This window comes from Caenorhabditis remanei, chromosome III (assembly GCF_010183535.1).
Source record: "Caenorhabditis remanei strain PX506 chromosome III, whole genome shotgun sequence".
In the NCBI taxonomy this organism is placed as follows: domain Eukaryota; kingdom Metazoa; phylum Nematoda; class Chromadorea; order Rhabditida; family Rhabditidae; genus Caenorhabditis; species Caenorhabditis remanei.
Window position 1 is genome coordinate 3,859,255 of NC_071330.1, and position 26,075 is coordinate 3,885,329.

The following is a 26,075-nucleotide window of genomic DNA, read 5'->3' on the forward strand; positions in this document are numbered from 1 at the left end:
CGCACGGGCGTTTAGCAGATCCACTAGTATCTCAGAATTAAACTCCAATTACCATATTTGACGTGACCGTCCCCGATGCCCAACAACTTCTCTCAACAAGAATTCTGGACCATAACATGCCCAGACACCCTGGTGACAACTGACATCGTGCCCTGTCATCAACCAACTGTCTCAATTCTGATGTGCATAAAAGGATCTCTACTACGAGATACGCTCCTCCCACCGTCTCCAATGTCCACGAAGTCTCCATCTGGCGCCGTCGACTCTTCCGCTGGTGCTACCGGTATCTCGGCTTCCAAGCCTTCTAGTATAGTCGAACCCAAATCTGGTCAGTACGTTATAATAAAGTGTTGGATGTTACTCTCTTTTCTCATTGTTCTCGCATACTAATTTCCGGCACGGGTCTCCTACCTCTTTCACTTCAATCTCCTCTGTATCTGTTTTATGTCAATACCCCTCCAAGAGTCTTCTGAAGAGGGCATGTTGTCACAGTTGTCTGCTTCTCTGTGCTCTCTCTTGAATATGCGGCCCACTCTCTGTTTCTTTCGCTTTCTCATCTCTATTCTTTTCGGCATGTTCATGTTTAAAGTTTTTTCAAAGTAATAAACATTGACTGTTAATGAATAATAGACATTTTTGCCACAGTTCCAAATATAGTTGTTTAAAGAATGTTCCATTTTTCAGTTGTTTTTCAAACCATTTGTTCTTATAGAAATCAATAGTTTTTTGTCAGGAATAACAAACTATTTCAACTGACACAATGCACCAACCAAATACTAAAAAGGTATTGATTTCTGGCTACATACAGATTGATGCAAAACGACAGAGATCATACGAGATAGACAAAAATGAATTGCTGGAACGATTGCTAATTACAGTGAGTATTCGTTTGAAAAATGTATATTTTATTCCTTCACAGTTTCTGTTAAGTCTCTGGCGATATTTTGCAACAACTCGGGAGATAGTATATACAGAGCGCTATCCTATCCCATAATGGGGAATTCAAAATAATTCTAAAAGGACAGGAGACTCTGAATACTTTAAAAATGTCTGAAATTTGACCAAACCAAGTTTTTTTTTCTGTAATAAAAGTATCCGAATGTTGAGGAGTGAACTAAACGGGTCAAAATTAATTTTGCATAGGTTTTTGAATCAATTACTATGGAAACTTCTTCAATTTCCTAAAATCAATGACAGGAGTTGTCTACTTTCAAAAGAAATAAACTTCAAGACTCTCTTCTGTCTTTCTGGAAGACTTTTTCTGACATCTCACTATATATATAATCGGAGAATTTGAGAGTAGTAACTCATATACCTTTCTGAGAGTCCCCTATAATATAGAGTTTCTTTAGCATTTAGTGTGAGCGGTATCTTCTTTATTCAAGTTCAGAGAGACATCATTATGCCTATTAAACATAGATACAGTACCGCCCAAAAGGTTATCAACTTTGGCTGTTGTCAGTGGAAAATGACCACCTTTGGGAGTGTGTCATAGTAATTCTGATCGTCACACCATGAACATTTTTGATGGGTAATACAGATTAAGGGTAGAGCCCCATTTTTGTAGTTGACAATTTTTGTGTACGGACACTTCCTAGCAAGTTACGTATCGACAAAGTAATTTCTCCCTCAAAACGACCAATTTAAGTGCAAATTAGTGCGATTTTTGAGCTGTCGTCTTAAAATGACCATAACTCTTTAGGAAGTGTTCGTACAAAATAGTTGTCTCTTGCAAAAATAGAGCTCTACCCTTAATCTGTATTACCCATTAAAAATGTTCTTGGAATAACAATCAGAATTACTATGACACACTCTCAAAGTTGGTCATTTTCCACTGAAAACAGCCAAAGTTGATAACTTTTTGGGCGGTACCGTACATAAGAGAATCGACCAAGAGTGGTCGGTGGCAGGAATTATATAGAAGATTTTATGAGTTAGTATCGAGACTTGTTCAATACATGGAAAATGATAGAAAATGTCATTGGAACTCAAAGAAAGTTACGAAGCATGACAGACCTTTTTAGAGCCCCCTATTTATTTTGAAATCCCCTATTCAAGAATGGACCTGTATACCGACTCACTCATCTTCAAGATGCTGAAAAAAATCAGGAACGTCTACTTTTTTGCTGCAGAAGTTCCGGGGGACTACATTTTTTCTCCAGAGTCTCGGCAGAATCCCTTTCATACTACAGAAAGTTGAACGAGTTTACCGTGTTCTTTCATGTAATGATTCATAGAAACAATCCCGATGAAACAAAGAAACATATTGGTACAATATTCATTATTCCAGATATTTCTACTGGTAGTCGTTTGTGGAGGACTGCACTTGTTTGGAATTGCGTATAATCATCACATGACCGCTTATTCGGAAATAAATGAAGAGGAAAAACTAGTTATTAGTGTTGAAGCTCTACTGGGGATTGTAATTATACCTGGGTTTCTCATTCTGGTTTTTTTAAGGTTAGTTATGTGAAAACCTTTTTAGAATTAGTTTGGAGATAATCAGCGTGGATTTTTGTCATTTTGATTAAGATTCATAAAAGACAAAGGGATTCCAAATCTTTTTACATTATATTCTATTCCAGTAAGGCTATATCACGACGAAAACAAGCAAAACTGGAAACAAACGAGAAATTTCGGGGAAAAAATTATTATTATATTCTCTCACCGGAAGAGAACACAACTTTGAATCGGTTGGAATATGGAATATGTTCTGTGGTAAGTGCTCTCTCAGCAATAGAAAACAGTTAGCGTTGGAAGTTCTGACAAAACTGACAATATACAGGGTGTCGCATGAGTATTGGACGTATTAAATGTACACCAGTCTGAAGCTCTCAAAAAAAATCCTATAATTATGCGCCACCCTGGCGTAATTAAAATTAGGTTGTTTTGATCAGACAGAAATCAATAGAATGTACCACCCAAAAAACACTGTTCAATAATGCTAAAGGACAGATTTCAAAAACTCTGAAAATGTAAACTCATCTGATTCTCTGTTACATTTCAGTATGAAGATGTATAGTAGGTTATCAGTAACTTACAATACAAGATTTTGGATCTCTACCCAGGATTACGGTAGTAGGGTAGGTTCTGAAAGGCCAACATTTTTTGTATTTGATTTTTGAAAGCTGAAAATTCCAATGACAATGTCCCGACTGTTTCTATTTCAGAAAGACGTCATCTACTTCCTGATGGTTCTTCGCCCTCTGTACGTCTCCTTCTACCTTTTTATGAGCTTTCTCAGTAGCTGGAACCATCTATATTTTTTATATTCTTTCGCCAGTTTCATGTTCGTTTTTATAACTGCGATTATAATTTGCCTTTTTGAAGCCATAAATGACAATTTAATTTGTAAAATGTGACAATGAAATTGTTTGAAGAATCCTGTTTCATTTTTAATAACTGTTCCAAGGGTGAAGGATATGAAACGAAATTCAGCCTGAAATTCTGTTAACTGATTTCAATCATCTCCGATGAATCGCGGCGCACATACGTTCACGAGTAATTGGGAAATTACTCACAAGTCGAAATATGTATAAAAATCTCGAACTAAAATATTCAGAACACGACTTATAGAAAACGGAAAGTGGCATTCTGAGTGTAGTGTGTTTGAAGGGTATATTTGGAATGAAAAGTCTTTAGCTGATTCTTTGAATTCTTGAATACTTCAAGATGATAGATATGACTCTGAAATGAAATTATTTGTTATCCATGTAATGGGCAATATCGAAATTTAGTACATTTTTCAAAATGTTTTCCACCATTCTCGAAGCTCTTATTTCTCAATCTGATCAATTCGGATAATTCCACAACAATTCCACGGGAACTTTCAAGGATAGCCGTTACCTGAATATTTTCTCACTCGAAACATTGCGTATACAGCGATTTCCAGAGGTTGTACATTTTTGTAACAGAGAAAATTGTCGAAATGTCACTTTTCGTACAGTTTGTGTGTGTGTGTGGATCCTCCCTAGACAGTTAGATCCTTGAAAGTGCGCAATTGAAATCGAAATTTAATCAGTTTTTCTACTCACTCTATTTTAGTGCGAGTGGAATCCGATGCAGTTAAAAAGGGAAACGATTTTTCTACATTACTATTAGGCGCAGTTGTAAGAACCCTGCTGAGCTAATATAGCTTTACTGTAGAGCTCATCTCCAAAACCATCCTTTCCGACCGCTTCCTAATTACATGTCCGGCCAACCGCAATGCAACATAGAGCAGGTGCTGCCAGGTCACCCAAGAGCTTGGACAGCCTCTCTCTAATCTGGTAATTATCGACGTTTGTGTGTCCCTTGGACGTCTTCAGGAGACATAACCTGCAGCAGTACCCTTACTCATATCTAGTTATTCATTCAAAAATGACGTCTTCGAATCCAACAAAATATCCTGAAAAGACACCAAAGAAATTTCCAAGTTCAATAATTCTAGATGATCTGTTATTCTTGGTTTCTACGTCAGTATCAAGAAAAGAAGCCGTCAAATGTGCCAGACGAATAATACATAATTTAGAACAATGTCAAAAATGGCGAGATATTTCATCGGATGAAATTTCTGAATTGAGAGAAATCGAAAATTATTTGTTGGCTGTAAAAAACTATTATAGAATTCGTGGAGATGAAGCAAGAGTTCGTCTTTTCACAGCGGTTTGTTGATTGGATTTTAGCTTTTTTGGAAAATATTTGTTTGACTCTTCAGAAAAACGCAGTGTTCATGAATTGGATAATGCTCTCGGTAGGGACAGTGGCTTTTTCAGTTTATTCTCATCATTATGGATTTCCAACGAGCTATCAATTGTTTCTGGCTCTTTTATTTCTTGTGGTATTGGCATGGATTGTTAAGGCGTTTTCATACTTGGAATGTCTCCGGTTGGTTTTTAAATTCGGAAAACATGAATACAAGTCAATAGCACGACACGCTTCTTACAACCGCGCTCTACGGTCACGATAAAAAATTGCGGGCGAAATTGAGAGACTCAGAGAAAAATATACTTTTTTCAATACCTTTTCGGTAGAGCACGGTGGTAAAAACCGTGCTGATCTAATATTATACCAGAAAGAGCCAGAACTTTTTTCAATTAAAAGAGGAGTAAATAGAACACAACTTTCATTTTTCAGTTTCGTGGTACCAACTCCCAAAGAAGAATCGAATGTTCGGAACGAAGGAAAATGGATGAAACTAAAAGATACACCTACTCATTCTTCACTTATACTGAAAAGAGAACAATTGGCACTGTTTGACTTGTCCGAGGAAGAAGTTTTTCCGGTGAAAAATGAGTTTGATAGACTAGAGACCGAGTTGAAAGAAACGGTGAGTCGAAATGAAACAGTGGATATGACACAAATACTTTTCATTTTCAGAAGCTTCATCGTGCTGCACCGACATACTTAATAATCTTCATCTGCTTGTTATGTTTCCTTATTCGATCATGTGGAGAATCGAATCTAACTGAACATATATCTTGTTTTATACTCACACTTGTTGGTATCACGCCGGCATTTTTCCCTCTGTTTTTTAAGTAATTTGAGTAACTCTTCTGAATAAACCTTCAATCTGCCAAATTCTACGAGGTTTTTATATGTGTTCTGACAAATCAAAATTGTTCCAAACAAATAAAAGACGTTTTCGCCGATTTCATGGAGCTACTCACGTCCGAAAAAAAACATTTTTCTCGATTCATTTACCAGAGCTCTGGCCAGAGAACGGATAACCCTTTTTTCGGTAAATGAATAGAGAAAACGTCACTGAAAAAACCACTCAAATTTTGAATTTTGTTAGAAATTGAACATTTCGCAAAAAAAATACTGCTTGGAATTCCGAAGCCTTGTAATTATTTCATCCCCGAGTCGAGAACAAGTCTGAATTCAGCTCGGTTCGTGGAAGCAGAATTTTCAAAACGAACAGCGGAGACGAAGAACATTTTATTTAAATAATTTCAATGAAGTTTAGATTTTTAAAAAGGACGTTCTATTCAATGTTAGTCCCCCACCTTCAATAAAAAAAACATTCGGAAAAAATTATTTTCCATAAAGGAGTTATTTAATTTTTAAAAAACTACAGTTTCAAATTAATCGTGGGGAGACCCGCAGCAAAAGTTTGTCAGTGCGCCTTTAATACAGTAGTCACCAATTTTTCTAATGTTGCAGTGTATTTCAGTTTTCTGCTTAAAACTTTTCGTTAGAATTCTATATAATTGAATATTCTTCAAAAAAGCTTAAAAAGAAAGCTAATCAAATGATTGAACAATTCACAAAAAGTCATTTGAATAATTAATATTCCTTTCTTACTTCTTAAATAGGGTTGATAAAACCATAACTCTTCATTTTCACAAAAATTGTTTTTCTAACTAATTTCTATTTTATTGAGTTCTTCTAATTTTGCAGACTCGGTGGGATATGATTGAGCGACGTCACTAAATCCATCTTCAGAAGACAACCTACCACTTCCGTTCGTTTCGAAGACGCCGTCGAAACATAAGGTTAGACCATACGATAGAATGTAGAGTGATTCCGATGCAAAAATTAACTTTTCAGATTAATAAGGCTTTTAAGCTAAAAATGAATCACTTTTCGCGTAAAATTACTTTTTTCCCGATATCCCAGCGAAAATTATATTTCCCAACGAACGTTTTCTGAGTGGCAATAAGTATTTTTAATACGAGAAATGATTTTTCCGATGAAAGTTCGATTTTTCTTATCGAAAATCGAACTATTTCCAGACAGATCTGTCGTTTTTCGCGAAAAAACTTGTTTTTCTCAATTTTATTTATGATTTTCTCGTTGAACGTTAGTTTTTCAGTTAAAAATGCAATTTTCAGCTACAATGCTTTGTCATTGAAGATTAATATTTATCGCTGAAAAAGACAAAATTCCCACAAAAAGTCAAGTTTCTCATCTCGATCTGCCGTTTATTTTTAATGGGGTTATTCACGTCCGGAAAAAACTTTATTCCCTTAATTCATTAATCCGGAAAAGCAGTTTTTGTTTTTCGCCGTTTTTTCCGGTAAGTGAATCGAGGGAAAAATCGAAAAATCAGACGTGAATAGATCAATTTAAAAAATTTTCCTAGTGCAAAAGATGAGTACTGCTATTGATTTTCAAACATTTTTTGACAGCCATCTATAGGTTTTCTGTTGACATCAATAAAAAACGTGCGCTATTATCAAGGTATCTAGAAAAAGCAACAACAAAAGTGTCTCAAACCCCTCTATGTAGCCAGTCTTCTCATGATAATCACTAAATCATTTAAAAGACCTCACTCTTTCATAATCATCTCCTCCCAGTTTCAACCCAACCCTCTTCCAGGCCGATTGGCGTCAACCCCCTTCTTCGACTCGTTCGTTCGCTGGCAAATCAGCCTTCTCCATGCCGCCAAGAAGATCGATTTCAGAAAACGATACACAATCTACTCGCCAAAAGACGGTCAACCATGTATGGATCACGATCGTGCCAGTGGAGAAGGCGTCGGACCACAAGAGTATACACTGATCAAGTTGAAGGTGTTGGAAAAAACCACAGGCATTGGCTCATATCAAAGAGGATATCTACTTGGTGGCAGCCACGTTGAGACCTGAAACGATGTACGGACAAACGAATTGTTATCTCCATCCGGATATTCAATATTCTGTATTCTATGCAACGGAGAACGAGAGTCAAGTGTTTGTGGCCACTGCTAGATCTGCTAGAATTATGTCATATCAAGGATTGACGAAAGAGAACGGAAAGGTTCGATATGTCGCTGGACTCGAGAAGATTGCTGGTGCTAAACTTCTCGGCGCTCCTCTCTCCGCCCCTCTCGCCAAGTACGAAAGAGTTTATGCTCTTCCAATGCTCACTATCAAGGACGATAAGGGAACTGGAGTCGTCACATCTGTCCCTTCAGATTCTCCAGATGATTTTGCTGCTCTCTCAGATCTCAAGAAGAAGAAACCATTGAGAGAGAAGTATGAATTGACGGATCAGATGGTTCTCCCTTTATTAGCCAAAGCCGCCGCCAAGAAGGTTTTGGAGCCAATGAGAACTTTCAATGATGAGGTAGAGATAGACAGATGGAAGGCTGATATTTAAACATCGTTTTTCAGACTCGTCGTTCACTTGAAACCACCGTCGATTGGCTCCACGAGTACGCGTGCTCTCGTAGCTACGGTCTTGGCACCAAACTTCCATGGGATACCCAATATCTTATTGAATCTCTTTCCGATTCCACCATCGCCTACTACGCCGTTGCTCACCTTCTTCAACAAGGAGTATTCGATGGATCTGCTGTTGGACGAGAGAGGCTGTGCGCTGGAATCGATGAGCCAATGAGTGAATCTCTTGTCTTCCGTTTCATTGAATCTCAAATGGTCATTCTCTCCCCAATCTGCCCACATATCGCTGAATACATTTGGCAATTGCTCAAGAAGGATGGACTTATCATTGATGCTCCATGGCCTGTCACTGACGCTGTCGATGAGAAGTTGGCACTCGGTTCTCGATTCATATCTGACTCGATGGCCGAGTTCCGTGCTCGTCTCAAAACTTATATGGCGCCAAAGAAGAAGGGAGCCAAGGAGAACACAACGCCACCAACTGAGGCTGTTATTTTCGTAGCTAAACAATATCCACCATGGCAGAAGACGTTTCTTATATTCTTGAGACAAAGGCGAAAATAACCACGGAAGTTCAAGTGACTTCTGAAGTCAAGAAGACGTCGTCAGATGTAGTGGTGAAGAGAGAGGATGATGAGGAGTCGGATAATGAGGATATTCTCGCGGTAACCAAGCATTTTCAGCAAAAGTGACCTCAAAAGTAACTAAAATCGATATTTCAGCTCCCAACAACTACAGTAATCAACCGAAAGAAGGTTCTAGCGAAAGCAAACAACGGAGCACTTCCAGATAACAAAGTGATTAGTCAGATGATCGGAAAAGAGGATTCATTGAAGAAATTCGCAAAGAAAGCGATGCCATTCGTCCAGATGATCAAAGAAAGATACGAACAGAAGGGAGCATCAGCTCTTGCCTCTTCCAGTCCAATAGATCAAACTGCTATCCTCAATGAGAATATTGATTTCATTATGAATGCTTTGGATTTGGATCGTGTCTCTATCCGACATACCGATGAGGAAGGAGTCGACCCGAACTTTGTGGAGACTACCGTTCCATTGGTGCCGATGATGAGCTTCTTGCCACAGAGGGTGAGTCTATTGAGTTGTCTCTTCTGGAAATAATATAATGTTTCCAGCCAAACGTGAATCTCATCTTCCGAAACGTCCAAATCTGCAATGCAATGTTCGACGTGGTCGTTCCGATTTGCGACGGCGACACTGTTTCGATGATCATCCGGAAGTTGAGACGTATCAGCAAGGCTATCAAGCGTAAGGCAGACTTCCAACTAATCGATTCATTCATGTATTAACATTTCATCGAAATACGAGGTGACCCTCTGGAGATACAAGGATCCGGTGTGGGGAGATCGTAAGGTGATCTCATTCAACAGTCCGTTCGAGGAGAACATTCAACTGGCCGATGGAGATGTGTTCCATTTGGAGGCTGATAACAAGATTACTGTAACTTCTGGAAGTGAAAAGATTGATATTGGACAGACTATCGTCTACAAGGCCAATGTTCCAGAATAATTTTACTGCTATCCAATTGATATGAGTGCGTCTGGAAAGGATCTCATCGGAAATCATTCGACCTACTTGCTCTTCAATCCCATCTGGCCAACTGACACATCGAAATGGCCAAAAGGGAATCCGTGCCGATGGGCATTTGTTGTTGAACCAGCCTATCTGCTCAAGTTGCTGCTCTTTCGGATCTCAAGAAGAAGAAACCATTGAGAGAAAAGTATGGATTGACGGATGAGATGGTTCTCCCATTCGATCCTACTCCAATCATTAAAATCGAAGGACTCGGAGACTTGGCTGCTGTTGAGATGTGCTCGAGACTGAAAATCGAGTCACAGAATGAGAAGGATAAGTTGGAGGAGGCAAAGAAGGAGGTGTACTTGAAAGGATTCTACGATGGAGTCATGCTTGTCGGGAAGTACGCCGGGAAGAAGACAGCCGACGTCAAGAAAGTTATTCAGGATGATTTGATTGCCGAGGGTCTCGCCACGAAATACGTGGAGCCAGAGAAGAAAGTTATCAGTAGATCTGGAGATGAGTGTGTCGTCGCCTTGTATGATCAATGGTATTTGAATTAATCATTTCCAGCAACAAACCAAAGTACCTCGTCACTTTCCCATTCCCCTACATGAATGGACGTATGCACTTGGGACACACATTCTCCGCGTCAAAATGCGAATTCGCCGCCGGATTCCAACGTCTTCAAGGCAAACAAGTGCTGTTCCCGTTCGGATTCCATTGCACCGGAATGCCAATCAAAGCGTGTGCTGATAAGCTGAAACGAGAGATGGAGGACTTTGGATATCCACCGAATTTCCCAGAAGACGTTGAAGAAGTCGTCAAGGAGGAAGTGTCAGCTGTCGATGAGATTATCAAGGATAAAAGCAAGGGAAAGAAGAGTAAATTGGTGGCGAAGACGGGAAATGCCAAGTATCAATGGCAGATTATGAAGTCGTTGGGTTTGGAGGATGAGGAGATCAAGAAGTTCTCGGATCCAACTTATTGGTTATACTATTTCCCGCCACATTGCATTAATGATTTGAAGAAAATGGGATTGAAGGTGAATTTTGATCAAGATTTTCAGTACGGAGCATGTTTGTAGGAATCTGGGTCACCATGTAAAGAAATTGTCTTCTTTCAGAAAAAAACTGAAATTATAATAAAAACAAAAAAGACTTTGATATCACAATTTAATAAACTGAGAAAGATAATCTAAAAGTATAAAAAAGAACAATTACCAACTGATTGTTCACGACGATAGATACTGTCGTTGAATTGGAATAAGGTTCTATCTCTGATTCTGAAGTTGTCGCACAATGCATTGTTGGAAGAAAAATAGACAGTAGCATGGCGAGAATGTGATTTGCAAAAGGAGTCTCGGCGATTTCATTATTATTTGTTGTGATTCAGGATGCGTCACAGGTGTTGTGTACGAAGTTGTTTGTTCCGTTTCACTGTTTTGAATGGAGTGGTCACTGTCGAAATCGAAATGGTTTCAATGGGAAAGAGTTAGCTGAAGGGATATTCTCCAAGTAGTTTTGTTTCTTTCCGTTTTTGGTGATAGCTGAGCGAGGTTTTACTTCGATAATTCGAATCATGATCACTTTTCCTTTAGCAACACCGACTTGTTCAATCAAATCAGCATCTCAACTTGGGGTTTCATCTCAGCAGCATGTTTCTGACGATGAATGAATGCTCTTCTGTCTTGGAGAACTTGTGGATATTCCTTGTTCCATCGTCGACGGAAATCGGCGATTATTGAAGCAGATCGAGACCAATTTTCGACAAGAGCGGCACGTCTCTGGAATATCGGACAAATCCATCGGTTCGATATCGAGTTGACGGTTGATGTTCGAGTAGGAAAATACAAAATCTGATCGCAAAGCAATTAGATTCTAATGATTGGATAGATAAGAAATCGGTATCAAATTAATTGATCACATCGGTGCATTCAATCAGAATTGTTGCGAAGTCTTGCAGTCTCACCAATTGTCTTTGGATGCCTACTTTCCAAAGGGACTCCTTGATCAATCCAACAACACGTTCGTATATACATCCAGAGCCCAGTGTGAGTGAGCAGGAATCTAACTGAAAGTTGGAAGATTTGTGGAATTGAGTTGTTGAGGGTTTCGGGTGGAAATAATTTCCATCACTTTCTTCATCATGGCTAGTGGACTTCCATTGTCGCATACAGTTTTGTTCTGTGTACCAAACATTGCGGCCAGCTGGAGGAGTGCATGAAGAAATGATTCAGGCGGTGAAGTGAAAATTTGTGAAGGATTTAGTGATGATTTTGCCAGTTGTGAGATTGTTTGTTGAGTATAAGATGATGTGGGCAATTCTTGTGGCGATGGCGGAGCAGGTTGAATTGTAGCGGTGCTGGAAATAACGGTAGTCTTTGATAGTAAGGTTGAAGAAGCACTGGTAGTTGCAGGTTATTTTGAAGCAGGTAAAGTAGTGTTTGATTGCAGAAAGCTATCCCACTTCTCGATGCCAGTGGCGGTTTTGGGATTCATTTAAAGCCACCTGTTCCGGACGACATTATGTGCAACATGCAGTTGCTCAATGAAAGCAAGAGCTTTGTTTTCACCTTTTTGGAAATCACCATACTTGTCAACGAATTTATTTCGTTTTGTTGATGTTTTCCTATCTTTTAGAAACTTTCTTCTCCTTTAGTGCTCAAATCGGCGTATTCTGTCATTTCTCACTGCCACTTTTACTTCTGCTGCTTCTGGTGCTTCTGCTACTACTGCTACTGCTCTTACTGTTTTCCTCGAGTTCTTGTTATCCTGATCGCCACTGTTGTATCCTTTACTGGAGCGTGAGTCAGACGGTGTTTCTTAGTTCGGAACTTAACAATTGGCGATCAGGATCTGAACAACGAACTGACGCCCGGGGGCTTGGCATGCCGGACGGGACCGTTGACCGGTGCGCTTGGAGAGGGAAGAAAGGAAGAGTTCCCGATGGACAACATCGTTAAAAAGAGAAGCGGTAGGAAGGGTAGGAGAGCGAGGAGCTCAAGATCATGGGATCACCCCGAAGGAAGAAACCGTAGAAGCAGTAGCAATAGAAGAACCAGCAGCAGCACCGAGTGAAGATGGATCGAGGTACTCGTTCAACGATTTCGAATGGTAGATTTCGTGTGGAAGCTGTCAGATGCATAAGGAAATGCCATCGTGCTGAAGATCGTTGGCCGAAGATCAGAGGATCGAAGCAATGATGAGGACATTGGTCCAGAAGAAAAGCTGTGGAGTCTAGGCAGCGGCTGTCGTGGAAGAATCGAAGATTCAAGACAGTAGACAAATGGACTTTCGTTGAAGAAAGGGAGGTGTTGTGGCGTGAACTAGCAATGGCCAAGCCTAGTGAACGTATAACCCGAGGTCACACGTGGCAAGAAGATCTGCCTATATAAGACGTAAAGAACTCTTAGTTGTTGATTCTCACCATGTAAATAAATGGTTTTATAATTCCCTTCTCCCGCCACCTAAGGACATAACAGTAGGGTCTTTGAAAATCAAGCTTGTCCATTGATTGTCCAACGACTCGTTTCTTTGCACCTCAATCAAAAGTTTCTCCGTGAGGTTCCGGGTTACACCGCAGTTCATCTGGACGGAATCTCCTCCTCGTTGAGGATAACTTTGGTCCTTGCAACGGACCATCCAATTCGCGTCCTGATATTTCCATTCATTCTGGCAATAAGTTAGTAAAGTGTCAGAATACGGTCAGAAGAATGGTTCGAAAATGAAGGAATCTGGGTAACCAAGTAAAGAAATTACCTTCTTCCAGAAAAAAAAAACTTAAATTACAATAAAAAGAAAAAAGACTTTGATATCACAATTTATTAAACTGAGAAAGGTAATCTAAAAGTATAAAAAAGAATAAAACAAGAAGCGTTTTTTTATACCACTGAGATTGATCTGAGATCAAACATGACCAATGTTTGACTCACTATCAGTTATGAGTATCACAACATTCGTCACTCCATTCTGAAACGCGAATATCAACAGCTCCTATTTTCAGAATAATGTGACACTCGCGAGGCAAAACAGAAAAACAAAAAAACAAGTAAAATAGTGTTTCACTTAAATAGTCTATAATATCGTTGTACCAATCTTTGAAAGGATTAAAAATAGCATCCAGAGGACTTTCTGATATATCTCGGTTCTTCTTCGGAGATAAAGCATTTGAAAGCAATTAATTTTTGTGACTAAACATATTCGGGACCACCTGACATTTTGCATCATTAGAAAAAACCTTTGTCAGTATCAGCTCCTCCCAGTTTCAATCCATTCTTCTTCCAGGTCGATTGTCGTCGCTCCTTTATTTCCACCGACGTCAACCCCCTACTTCGACTCGTTCGTCCTCTGGCAATTCAGCCTTCTCCATGCTGCCAAGAAGATCGATTTCAGAAAACGATACACAATCTACTCGCCAAAAGACGGTCAACCATGTATGGATCACGATCGTGCCAGTGGAGAAGGCGTCGGACCACAAGAGTACACACTGATCAAGTTGAAGGTATTGGATCCAAAACCACAGGCATTGGCTCATATCAAAGAGGATATCTACTTGGTGGCAGCCACGTTGAGACCTGAAACGATGTACGGACAAACGAATTGTTATCTCCATCCGGATATTCAATATTCTATATTCTATGCAACGGAAAATGAGAGTCAAGTGTTTGTGGCAACTGCTAGATCTGCTAGGATTATGTCATATCAAGGATTGACGAAAGAGAACGGAAAGGTTCGATATGTCGCTGGACTCGAGAAGATTGCTGGTGCTAAACTTCTAGGCGCTCCTCTCTCCGCCCCTCTCGCCAAGTACCAAAGAGTTTATGCTCTTCCAATGCTCACTATCAAGGATGATAAGGGAACTGGAGTCGTCACATCTGTCCCTTCAGATTCTCCAGATGATTTTGCTGCTCTTTCAGATCTCAAGAAGAAGAAACCATTGAGAGAGAAGTATGAATTGACTGATCAGATGGTTCTTCGTTTCTTAGCCAAAGCCGCCGCCAAGAATGTTTTGGAACCAATGAGAACTTTCAATGATGAGGTAAAGATAGACAGATGGAAGGCTGATATTTAAACATCGTTTTTCAGACTCGTCGTTCACTTGAAACCACCGTCGATTGGCTCCGTGAGTACGCGTGCTCTCGTAGTTACGGTCTTGGAACCAAACTTCCATGGGATACCCAATATCTTATTGAATCTCTCTCCGATTCCACCATCTATAACGCCTACTACACGGTTGCTCACCTTCTTCAGCAAGGAGCATTCGATGGATCTGTTGTTGGACCAGCTGGAATCAAGGCCGACCAGATGACAGATGGCTCTTGGAGTTATGTGTTTCTCGGGGAGGTTTACGACTCGAAGACCATGCCAGTAGAGGAGGAGAAGCTGAAATCTCTCCGAAAAGAGTTCATGTACTTGGAAATCTCTGAATTCCAGAAAGCCAAACTTCCCTGAAGAGCTGAGTGTTTTCCGGAAAAGAGAAAAGCGAAGAGAAGTGAAGAAAAGCGAACACAACATAATCTAACTGACGATGAATTCACAGATTCTGAAGAAGAAGAAGAGGATTCAGAAGACGTCACCGCTCCAGAAGCCCCAAAAATTTAAAGTTGAACCGATCGATTTGGATGATGAAGGGGACGTGCAAGTGACTTCTGAAGTCAAGAAGACGTCGTCAGATGTAGTGGTAAAGAGAGAAGATGATGAGGAGTCGGATAATAAGGATATTCTCGCGGTAATCAAGAGTTTCCTGCAAAAGTGACCTCAAAAATAACTAAAATACTTATTTCAGCTCCCAACAACTACAGTAATCAACCGAAAGAAGGTTCTAGCGAAAGCAAACAACGGAGCACTTCCAGATAACAAAGTGATCAGTCAGATGATCGGAAAGGAGGATTCATTGAAGAAATTCGCAAAGAAAGCGATGCCATTCGTCCAGATGATCAAAGAGAGATACGAACAGAAGGGAGTATCAGCTCTCGCCTCTTCCAGTCCAATAGATCAGACTGCTATCCTCAATGAGAATATTGATTTCATTATGAATGCTTTGGATTTGGATCGTGTCTCTATCCGACATACCGATGAGGATGGAGTCGACCCGAATTTTGTGGAGACTACCGTTCCATTGGTGCCGATGATGAGCTTCTTGCCACAGAGGGTGAGTCTATTGAGTTGTCTCTTCTGGAAATAATATAATGTTTCCAGCCAAACGTGAATCTCATCTTCCGAAACGTCCAAATCTGCAATGCAATGTTCGACGTGGTCGTTCCGATTTGCGACGGCGACACTGTTTCGATGATCATCCGGAAGTTGAGACGTATCAGCAAGGCTATCAACCGTAAGGCAGACTTCCAACTAATCGATTCATTCATGTATTAAAATTTCAGCGAAATACGAGGGGATCCTCTGGAGATAAAAGGATTCGGTGTGGGGAGATCGTAAGGTGATCTCATGCAACAGTCCATTCGAGGAGAACATTCAACTGGCCGATGGAGATTTGTTTCATTTGGAGGCTGATAACAAGATTACTGTAACTTCTGGAAATGAAAAGATTGATATTGGAAAGACTACAGGAGGTTGAAAATTCCAATAGCACGTTGAACAACCAGGAATTGGATGCAGAAAAGCAGTATGTCGAAGTTATCGAGCAGCAGTTGGATTTAGTGAAAGAAGCAGAAGAGGAATGTCTGAAAGCCGAGAAAATGCACGCGGCACGAGTCAGAGATCTTCTTCAGATTGAGATGGCGTTGAGCAAGTTACTACAGGAGCATGGGTGAGTGAAGGAGGAAAAAATGTACATTGCAGTTGAAAAAACCGCAAAATATGAGTTTTTGTAGCTTTCAGCTTTCTTTTCTGAAAAATAACTTTTTTCCAGCTCTTCCATCAAAAAAGCGCGCCCATACTACAAGCGAAAGGAGGTGTTGACGAGAACGACGAACTCTCAACTTGAGCTGATGTCAATTTTGGAGCATGAGGTACCAAAAACCATCTAGCTTCCCTTTAAACCGTTCTTTTTCTAGGTACAAGAGCGAAAAGACAGCTACAGCGATTCGATGCGAGTATTGGAGCAGATCAGTGAGCAAATCCACCAGGAGCGCGCATCACAAAGCAGGCTGGCGCAATCAAGTGACGCTGAATCGGATAGTTCTCGGTATGTATTGAAAAATATAGAGAAAAAAATCGAGGAAAGAGCTAAAATAAAGTTCTACTACACAGAATCAACCGAAATTTCTAACAGTTCATAGTTCGTTTTTAACTGTTGCTCTGTTTCCTGACGTAAATTCTTTTGAAATTATCAATTATGAATTAAGAAATATTTCCTTCTGAATCCACAGTTATCTTTTTTTTTAGATAACAAGACATCCACGTCATCGTCTCCATGCCCGTCACCACCAACAACTCCAGCAACAATCTCAAATTTGTCCTTTTTCTCTTCAATATATATTTTTCACTAGATATTAAATAAAGTTTCATGAATTTGTTCAAAGCTTCTATTACTGTATTTTGCTTGAAACGCATAAGAAATATTAGACAGATCATTAACCTACTCAATTTTATTTGTGTTCTTTCTTGAACACTCAATGGACATCTTCAACTGTGCCAGATGTAACGAAACAGTCGCAAAACAGGAGGTAAGGCAAGGGTGTTTTCATCTGAATAGGAGATCCAAGACATGTAACACGTCTATTCATTTAAATTTCAGACTCAATATCATCTTGAAGTGTGCAGTCACTCGCTTTTCAAATGCACCAGCTGCAAACAACAAATCGCGTATGTTTCTCTGACAAACCATTCAGATTTCTTCTAATTTCTTCTTTTACAGTTTTCGTGAAATCAGAGCTCACATGTGCCACATTCCAACAGTTGTCATTACAATCAATGAAGAGGGAGGTGAGCAGGTCGAGATGGGGCACATGTCCTCCCGAGCTCCGAGACCAGCAGAGCAAGAGATCAGGAACAGGAGACCACAATTGGAAAGAGGGAATAGTCAAGGTTTGTTCGTTTCTCTGATTACGGTATCGATTTTAAGGAGACATTCGAGAAACAAAATCTCCAGAATTTCTGAGAAGTGATCTTTTCAAAAATCTCGATTTTTAGGTATTTTGGTGTTTATTTTCTAAGAATGATCTTAAGAAAACAAATACGATTTACTGTACTGAAAACGCTGGTTTTCCCGTTATCTAATTTTGAATGAATTCAATGAACTCACTCTCCAAGTATGAAAAAGAAAAAAATTCGAAAACATCTTGACAGAGGCCAGTTTCTGGAAACAAAAATCTATTTCAGGGCGAGATGAGGCAACGATTGAAGAAGAACAAGCGAGGCGAGAAGAAGTGAGGCAAGAAGAAGCGAGGCAAGAAGAAGCGAGGCAAGAAGAAGCGAGGCGAGAAGAAGCGAGAAGAGAGGGAGAAGCGAGGAGAGAAGCATCGAGAAAGGAACAAGAGAGACAAGAAAAAGAACGACTGGCGAAGGCGAGAGATTTCAATTTCAATGACTTCACGGTAATTGTTTCAAGTTAATGATTGAAGTTAATAATCAATTATTTCAGCCGTCTTTCTTGACCGTTATTATGCTTTGGGGAACTGGATGCGTTTCACAAGCCAAGGACACCATGACCTCGGAGCAAGGCAAATACTACATGGAGTGGCTGACTATCGTCTGGGCGATTCTCGTCTGCTTCTCAGTTTCCGTACCTCGTAAGTTGAATACTATATGTACTCAAAAAATATAGCAAAGTGCAAGAGTTTACTGAGAGGATACTCTGATTTGCTTCCTATTCTGTTCTGGAAAACAAGCAAAATTCGCTTTGCCCGTTTTGCTTTTCATAATTCAAAGGCTGTTTCAAAAGCTTTGGTGCCAGTTTACAACACTATATGTTCAAATAACGTTTTTACAGGATGCTTCTTTTCGCCGAATCCCCGATCTACTTCTCGATGGGGGCGCCGAATGTCTTCTCTGCTCAATCAATCTTCCCGTCTTTCGTTTGTGACGACTCTCGCTGGAATCATTGTTTCCCCTCTTCCTTCAATGCTGAAAGTAACGAGAATGGATGGTCTGTTGGCAAAGTTGGAGTACGGTGGATGGTTTCCGTTCGGTGTCTATATTCTCTTCTTCTTTGTGATCTTCTACGAGCTTAACAAACGGTTAGTCTTTCAATTGTTTCACTTTCTTTTAACTGCCATTTTCTTTTTTTTTGCGATTTCAAGAGAATTTATTTCGTTTTTCTTCAAATTTATTGAAGCTTAGAAAGTTGCCGTCTGATTATGAAGCCGACCGGACGTCGTTCGTGAAAAATTTTAGATAAAAACAAGACGTCTACATAAGAGAAAATTTCTAGCAGCTGGTTCAATCAGAGATCTGTAGGTAAGTCCTCTTTCAAACTAAAATCAAATTTCAGAGACAAAGAATACGTCAACGCGTCATCAAGTTCACAAGTTACACCAGCGCCACAAAGCGAGCCCTGAATCTACTTCCCGATTATTATACTTTATTTTTATATTTTTGTTTTTTGTCCATAAAAAGCTGAGTTTCATGTATAAAACATTCAACAATACATTTTCTAGTTATTCTACAAACTGTTTGTAACTTTTCTGTTAGAAGACATAATTTTCTTTTTTTTTCAGAATTTTCTGGTAGATGTGCTACCAAAATCTCGAGGCAGCTGTTGAACCGATTTTTTTTTTCAAATTTGGACAAAAAGATCAGAAACTTCTTGCACGTGATCCCTATCTTTTTATTCATTTTTAATCTTAAAATGACGCTTTCTCAGCCAGAAACACTGATAAAGCATGTAGTAATCGGCAGCGGAAAAGGGGGAAAATGGCCGGAAAAGCGTCGTCTCTTCTTTCTTCAACTGTTTGATTTTTCAGATGACTTCCATTGGCCGTAAAGGATAAGTTTCGATTTGTCGGTTTGTGTACTAATACCTTCTTTTTCAAGTGTCTTTATGTCCAGGTGAACAGTCAGTGTTAGCTTTCAATCCATAATGAACAGCTAACCTTTCCGTTTGTCATGGATATTCGATACACGACATTAATCTTAACTTTTTTATGTGGGTCCGTTTCTTTTGTGTTTGTTTGTTGAAATATGTCTTCTTGTGATCGTGTATGTGTATGTCCAACTTGTGCCCAAATTTTTATGTATTCGTTAAGGTACCTGAATTTGCTATTCCAGAACACACAAGGGTCATATTTGCGAAACATACGTGAGTTTTGAAATGTCTCGGAGCCGAAAAATTGAATCTTGAACGATGTGGCTATAACGCATTATCTGTAAGACTAGAGTATGGTCAGAGGCCTAGGGCGTGTGAGTTAGCTACATCTTTGAAACTTTTAAAGAACGCATATGAGGACATCTGCAACAGATATGCACAATGAGTCCCAGCTCCGGGTTACTGTAGAACGGTAGGTGCTCATAGATCAAAAATGAACTTTTGGAGAATCGATCGGGAGATGTTGAAATTGTTAGCACATATTTATTAAAAATAAAATATTTATTTCACAAAGTTTCAAAATTTTCGAAAGTTTTATGGCCGAGTTGTAAAACTTTCACACTTTTTTGACTGGTTTTTTGTGAAAATCTAAAATTTGGATACTTAATCGGAATTTCCCCATCCAAAACTATTATTATTACATTTATCATCATTTTACCTATCGATTGGAGAATTGCTCGGGAGAAGCTGAAATGTCCAAAATTGTTCAAAACTGAAATGTTCAAATGTTCAAAAATTTTGAAACTTTTTTAACCGAGTTATGATAAAAAAACACACATTTTTGACCGATCTTTTGCTAAAATCTAAAATTAGGATAATATTAGAAAATTAGGAATAAAATTAGGAGAAAAAACAAAAACAAAGTTTTTTTTTGAAATTTTTGTAGGTTAAACTTGAGGTTGGAGGTTTTTAATGAAAAATGATGATAAATGTGAGAATAATAGTTTTGGATAATTCCGATTAACTATCCAAATTTTAGATTTTCACAAAAAATCAGTCAAAAAAGTGTGAAAGTTTTAAAACTCGGTCATAAAACTTTCAAAAAATTTTGAAACTTTGTGAAATAAATTAATAAATACTCTGTTTTTAATCAATACATATGTGCTAACAATTTCAACATCTCCCGATCGATTCTCCAAAAGTTCCTTTTTTGTCCTATGAGCACCTACCATACCACAGTAACCCGGAGCTGTGAACCATTATTGTGCAAATGTTTTGCATAACACACATAGTACATAATCATAATAAAATCTAAATCTAGGGAACCCATTGCTCAAGTCTTACAAAAAACGCGATCAGTCTAATAAGTAAGATTCCATTTTCATCTGGAGATTTTTTTTTACTAATTGAGTTTTCAGAAAAATGCAGAGTTCAATAATTGGATGATGTTTCTGGTTGGACTGTTGATGTATTCAGTATTTTACTATCATGGAGCGCCTACCAGTTTTCAATTGCTTTTCGTTTAGTTGTTTTTGGCGCTACTGTTGCTTATGCTTGAAAGTAAGTCGATATACGACTTTGTTTTTTCGAAAGGATGTCGAGAAGTTTCTAGTCGATTATACAGTTCCGGCTAAAAGGTTATGGAATTTGACTGTTTTCAGTTGAAGTTGTCCAACTTTGAGTGTGTTACGCTATCACCTATTGTCCCACAAAATCAATTATTTTCCTCACATTTCTTCTTATCGCGTGTGGGTATTCCCTTGCTTTCTTGAGCATTATACTCGAGTAAATCGTAAATAAGGAACGTTTCATCTACTGCTAACATGAAACCTAGTGACAGAAAATTACATATTTTCTTTCGAACTTCAGGTTGAATTTGGAGGAGAGGAAACCATTATTTTCCTTTTATTTGTTTACTCTCAGCAAAAAAACATAACGGAAACTTCAATTATCTATCCAAATGTTTTCAACTACTTTGCAACTGTTAACATGTAATCTAATATATATTAGTTCTACTAATACTGAAATAGCGATATGTCAGAATTAGTAAAACTGAATTTGTTATACGCAATTAAAACAGGAAAACAATTTTTCTTCATTACTATAGCTTTACTGTAGAATCCTTTTCCATGACCATCTTTTCCGACCGCTTCCTAATTACCTGTCCGGCCGGCAAAGAGCAGGTGCATGACCTACTGCGGGGTCACCTAGGGGCTCGGACAGCCTCCCTCCAATCTGGTAATTATCGACGTTTGTGTGTCCCTTGGACGTCTTCAGGAGACATAACCTGCAGCAGTAAACGGCAACAAACATTCAATTGCACATTTGCATCTAGTTATTCAGACTGAAATGACTTCCGTTTCAATGGAATATCCTGAAGTGAAACCAAAGAAATTTGCTAATGCTGAAATTATTTCTGATCTAATTTTCCTGGTGTCGCACTCGAAAGAAAAGAAAGAAACAGAGAAATGTGTCGAAAGAATAATCAATAATTTACAAATTTGTCAAAACGAACGGAAGATTTCATCGGATGAAATATCAGAATTGAGAGTAGTTGAGACATTTATATTGGATGAGAAGCGATTTTTTAATTATTATGGCGACCAATTTAGGTTTCGTCTGTATTTGGCGGTTAGTTTGAGTTCAGTTTTTTTGGAAGGTTTCTGTTCGAGTTTTCAGAAAAATGCAGAGTTCAATAATTGGATGATGTTTCTGGTTGGATCATTGATGTATTCAATATTTTATTTTAACTATGGACCACCTACAAGTGGCCAATTGATTCTATTCATTGTGTTTTTGATGATAATGTTATGGATATGTGAAGTCGGTAAAGATTTGGAAGGTCTCAGGTTAGTTGATTAAAAAAATTTTAAAAATGAAACCTGCCGTTTAGGTGTTCCGTAGAAAATAGCAATGTTTGAGAGGAATTCAAAAAGTTTTCAATTGTCAAAGTTTCGGATCGTGACAAATTTGGTTATACTTTGTTTTTCAGTTACGAAATTCCTCCTCCCAAAGAAGAATCGAATGTTCGGAACGAAGGGAAATGGATGAGACTGAAATATACACCGGTTCATTCTGCTCAATCAATGGAAAAAGAGCAAATGGCATTGCTTGATTTACGTCGAGAGGAAGTTGTCCCAGTTAATAGAGAGTACTTTCGACTAGAGGCAGAGAGGAAAAATAGAGTAAGTGGCGGAAATAAGAATGCGTTTTTGAGCAATTACAGTGTCAGGGATATGTATCTTCCACCTTCTTGATTGAAATAAAACTAGCATTTTGAATTTCAGAAGCTTCGAAGTTATGTTCCAATATGTCTCTTCTTACTCATCTGTCAATGCTCTTTTGTCATTCGAGCACACATAACTGGAAACAAAGAGTTCGTAGATTGCTTCTTTATCACTTTTTTCCTTATCGTGGTAGGATTTTATTCTCTCTTTTTGTTAACATTCGATGATTGAGTCCTGATACAGACTTTTAATCTTTTCAGCCTTTATTTTCATTGTCAGTATCTCTTACCCTGGACATTTCTAAGTCTTTTTTCTCCACATATTTTCTTGTAATACACACTTCTCTCTTTTACGACTTGATGCCCATATTTACTGTATACCTATGTGTTAAACTTTTATTCCTGAATGCATATTTTTCAGTAATTAAATTTCGGTGCATTTTCACCAGATCATTTTTAAGGCAATAATCAGAGTATTGCACATAGCGTCTTATCGAATCCGTACAATAAAACGAGAAACATGTTACACTTGGTTATTGTAGGGTTACTGTAGAATTCTAAACCAGATCCGTGTGTCCATGTTCTCTCATCTCCTCTGCATATTCTCATTTTCGTTGAAATTACTCGGGTAAGCCAGCGTGGTGAAGTGAGCAGGTGTCTAAGGGTCATCAAGGTGCTCGGGCCGCCCTTTCTCTAATCTCGTAATTACCGACGTTTTGGATTCCTTTTCGGAAGACAACACAGACCTCACAAAATATTAGTTATTCATACTGAAATGGATTTTATTCCGATCGAGTATCCTGTAGTAAAACCTCATAAATGTTGTAGTACTATTATTCTCAAAGATCTAATCCACCTGGCTGCAATCTCGAGAGATAAGAAAGAAGGAGAGAAATGTGTTCAAAGAATAATCAATAATTCACAAATTTGTCAAAAAGAACGGAAGATTTCACCTGTTGAAATATCAGAATTGAGAGTAATTGAAACATTTCTTCTGGATGTGAAACGATATTATAGAATCTGGATAGATAGAGCAAGATTTCGTCTGTATTCAGCGGTTAGTTTGATTTCACCTTTTTTCAATAATAGTTTTTTGAGTTTTCAGAAAAATGCAGAGTTCAATAATTGGATGATGTTTCTGGTTGGATCACTGATGTTTTCAGTATTTTATTTTAATTATGGACCACCTACCAGTTTGCAAATGTTTTTATTCTTTGTGTTGTTAATGCTAATGTTATGGATGTTCGAAGTCGGTAAAAGTATGGAAAGTCTCAGGTTAGTTGATAAGGAATACTTTAAAAATAAAGCCGGCTGCTTGAGTATTCCGCAGAAAATAGCAATGTTTGAGAGGAAGTCAAAAAGTTTTCAATCGTCGAAGTTTCGGGCCGTGACAACTCTGATTGTACCTTGTTTTTCAGTTACTACATTCCTCCTCCCGAAGAAGAATCAAATGTTCGGAACGAAGGAAAATGGTTGAGACTGAAATATACACCGATTCATTCTGCTCAATCAATGGAAAAAGAGCAATTGGCATTGCTTGATTTACGCCGAGAGGAAGTTGTCCCAGTTAAAAACGAGTATTTTCAACTAGCGGCTGAGGGGAAAAATAGAGTAAGTGAAGGGAATAAGAGAGTGTTTTTGATTAATGGCAGTGTCAGAGATATGTATGATCGATTGAAAATAAAACTACATAGTTTCGGATTTCAGAGACTTCGAAGTATTGCTCCAATATGCCTCTTCTTACTCATCTACCTATGCTCTTTTATCGTTCTAGCGCACACTACTGGCGACAAAACGTTTATGGGATATTGTTTCGTCACTGTTATCCTTATCATTGTAGGAATTTTGCCTGTTTTCCTGTCAATGGTTGAGGAATGACACAGATGTTTTTGTCTTTTCAGCCTGTCTTTTTATTGTCAGTATCTGTTATCCTGGATATTGTAATACACAATTCTCTCTTCTACGACTTGTTGCTCCTATTTACTGTATACCTATATACATATTGAACTCACATTTAATTGTATTTAACACTCTATCGTCTCGTCTTACTCCGGAATACATGCCTTTCAGTAATTATATTTTGGTTTATTTTCTCCAGATCATCTAAATTGAAAGACAATAATAAAATCAGAGGATTGCTCATACTCATTTAGCTCACAGTTTCCACATAGAGTCTTATCGAATCGGAACACTAAAACGATAAAAATACTGTTCTTGGTTACTGTAGGGTAACTGTAAAATTCCAAACCAGGTTTGTGTGTCCATGATCTCTGTATATTATTTTCTTTGTAATTACTCGGGAAAGACAGCCACTGGTGGTGAAGTGAGCAGGTGTCTAGGGTCACCAAGGTGCTCGGACCGCCCTTCCTCTAATATCGTAATTACTGGCGTTTTGGATTCTATCGGACCTTTCGGAAGACGTTACCAGAAACAGTACACCTTACGAAATATTAGTTATTCATGCTGAAATGGTTTATATTCCGATCGAGTATCCTGTAGTAAAACCTCATAAATGTTGTAGTACTGCTATTCTCAAAGATCTAATCCACCTGGCTGCGTACTCGAAAGATAAGAAAGAAGGAGAGAAATGTGTCAAAAGAATAATCAATAATTCACAAATTTGTCAAAACGAACGGAAGATTTCACCTGTTGAAATATCAGAATTGAGAGTAATTGAGACATTTCTACCGGATGTGAAACGATATTATAGAATCTGTGGAGACAGAGCAAGATTTCGTCTGTGTTTAGCGGTTCGTTTGATTTCACCTTCTTTTCAATAATAATTGTTCGAGTTTTCAGAAAAATGCAGAGTTCAATAACTGGATGATGTTTCTGGTTGGATCACTGATGTATACAGTGTTTTATTTTAATTATGGACCACCTACCAGTTTTCAATTGCTTTTCGTAATGTTGTTTTTGGGGGGGGGGGGGTATTTGAGTTTAGAACTCGGAAAGATAGAACTGTGACAAAATAAAACTGTGAAAATATAGAACAGACAAAAATAGAACTGTTACAAAGTGGAACAGTGACTTTATCTACATAAAATAAGTATTTTTAGTCGACTTTTCTACTCGAAAATTGGTTATAATTCGTCTTAAAAGTCACGAATGCAAACGCGCTCCATTCGAACTAGAGTTCTATTTTGTAACAGTTCTATTTTGTAGCAGTTCCATTGTGTTCAGTTCTATTTTGTCGAGTTCTGTTTTGTAGCAGTTCCATTTTTTCGTAGTTCCACTTTGTTCAGTTCTATTTTAGTCAGTTCTATATTTTCACAGTTTTATTTTGTCGCAGTTCTATTC

The 26,075-nt window shown here is 38.5% G+C and overlaps 8 protein-coding genes across 8 annotated transcripts; all 8 read left to right on the top strand.

The window, feature by feature from the left end:
- Positions 1-760: 760 nt before the first annotated feature.
- Positions 761-2,751, top strand: GCK72_008916 (uncharacterized protein; the record flags this gene model as incomplete). Its single annotated transcript, XM_053727118.1, has 3 exons — positions 761-877; positions 2,291-2,460; positions 2,586-2,751. 3 exons carry the CDS (start codon positions 761-763, stop codon positions 2,749-2,751), a joined length of 453 nt encoding a protein of 150 aa, XP_053586695.1.
- A 1,608-nt stretch (positions 2,752-4,359) lies between these two features.
- Positions 4,360-5,520, top strand: GCK72_008917 (uncharacterized protein; the record flags this gene model as incomplete). The annotated part of the gene is made up of 4 exons (XM_053727119.1): positions 4,360-4,644; positions 4,697-4,866; positions 5,116-5,308; positions 5,359-5,520. 4 exons carry the CDS (start codon positions 4,360-4,362, stop codon positions 5,518-5,520), a joined length of 810 nt encoding a protein of 269 aa, XP_053586696.1.
- Positions 5,521-7,223: 1,703 nt separating this feature from the next.
- Positions 7,224-10,709, top strand: GCK72_008918 (uncharacterized protein; the record flags this gene model as incomplete). The annotated part of the gene is made up of 8 exons (XM_053727120.1): positions 7,224-7,460; positions 7,516-8,031; positions 8,079-8,585; positions 8,636-8,752; positions 8,810-9,175; positions 9,223-9,355; positions 9,782-10,145; positions 10,196-10,709. 8 exons carry the CDS (start codon positions 7,224-7,226, stop codon positions 10,707-10,709), a joined length of 2,754 nt encoding a protein of 917 aa, XP_053586697.1.
- Positions 10,710-13,348: 2,639 nt separating this feature from the next.
- Positions 13,349-15,075, top strand: GCK72_008919 (uncharacterized protein; the record flags this gene model as incomplete). The annotated part of the gene is made up of 3 exons (XM_053727121.1): positions 13,349-13,362; positions 13,909-14,662; positions 14,710-15,075. 3 exons carry the CDS (start codon positions 13,349-13,351, stop codon positions 15,073-15,075), a joined length of 1,134 nt encoding a protein of 377 aa, XP_053586698.1.
- Positions 15,076-15,151: 76 nt separating this feature from the next.
- On the top strand, positions 15,152-15,996 carry GCK72_008920 (uncharacterized protein; the record flags this gene model as incomplete). Its single annotated transcript, XM_053727122.1, has 3 exons — positions 15,152-15,352; positions 15,410-15,775; positions 15,823-15,996. 3 exons carry the CDS (start codon positions 15,152-15,154, stop codon positions 15,994-15,996), a joined length of 741 nt encoding a protein of 246 aa, XP_053586699.1.
- A 164-nt stretch (positions 15,997-16,160) lies between these two features.
- GCK72_008921 (uncharacterized protein) lies at positions 16,161-16,862 on the top strand (the record flags this gene model as incomplete). The annotated part of the gene is made up of 3 exons (XM_053727123.1): positions 16,161-16,390; positions 16,493-16,592; positions 16,638-16,862. 3 exons carry the CDS (start codon positions 16,161-16,163, stop codon positions 16,860-16,862), a joined length of 555 nt encoding a protein of 184 aa, XP_053586700.1.
- Positions 16,863-17,198: 336 nt separating this feature from the next.
- On the top strand, positions 17,199-19,082 carry GCK72_008922 (uncharacterized protein; the record flags this gene model as incomplete). The annotated part of the gene is made up of 7 exons (XM_053727124.1): positions 17,199-17,249; positions 17,321-17,388; positions 17,441-17,610; positions 17,905-18,119; positions 18,167-18,314; positions 18,515-18,761; positions 19,016-19,082. The coding sequence occupies 7 exons, from the start codon at positions 17,199-17,201 to the stop codon at positions 19,080-19,082; spliced, it is 966 nt and encodes a 321-aa protein (XP_053586701.1).
- A 3,170-nt stretch (positions 19,083-22,252) lies between these two features.
- On the top strand, positions 22,253-24,653 carry GCK72_008923 (uncharacterized protein; the record flags this gene model as incomplete). The annotated part of the gene is made up of 7 exons (XM_003095919.2): positions 22,253-22,398; positions 22,542-22,734; positions 22,837-22,925; positions 23,604-23,832; positions 23,881-24,050; positions 24,194-24,386; positions 24,483-24,653. The coding sequence occupies 7 exons, from the start codon at positions 22,253-22,255 to the stop codon at positions 24,651-24,653; spliced, it is 1,191 nt and encodes a 396-aa protein (XP_003095967.2).
- Positions 24,654-26,075: the final 1,422 nt, after the last annotated feature.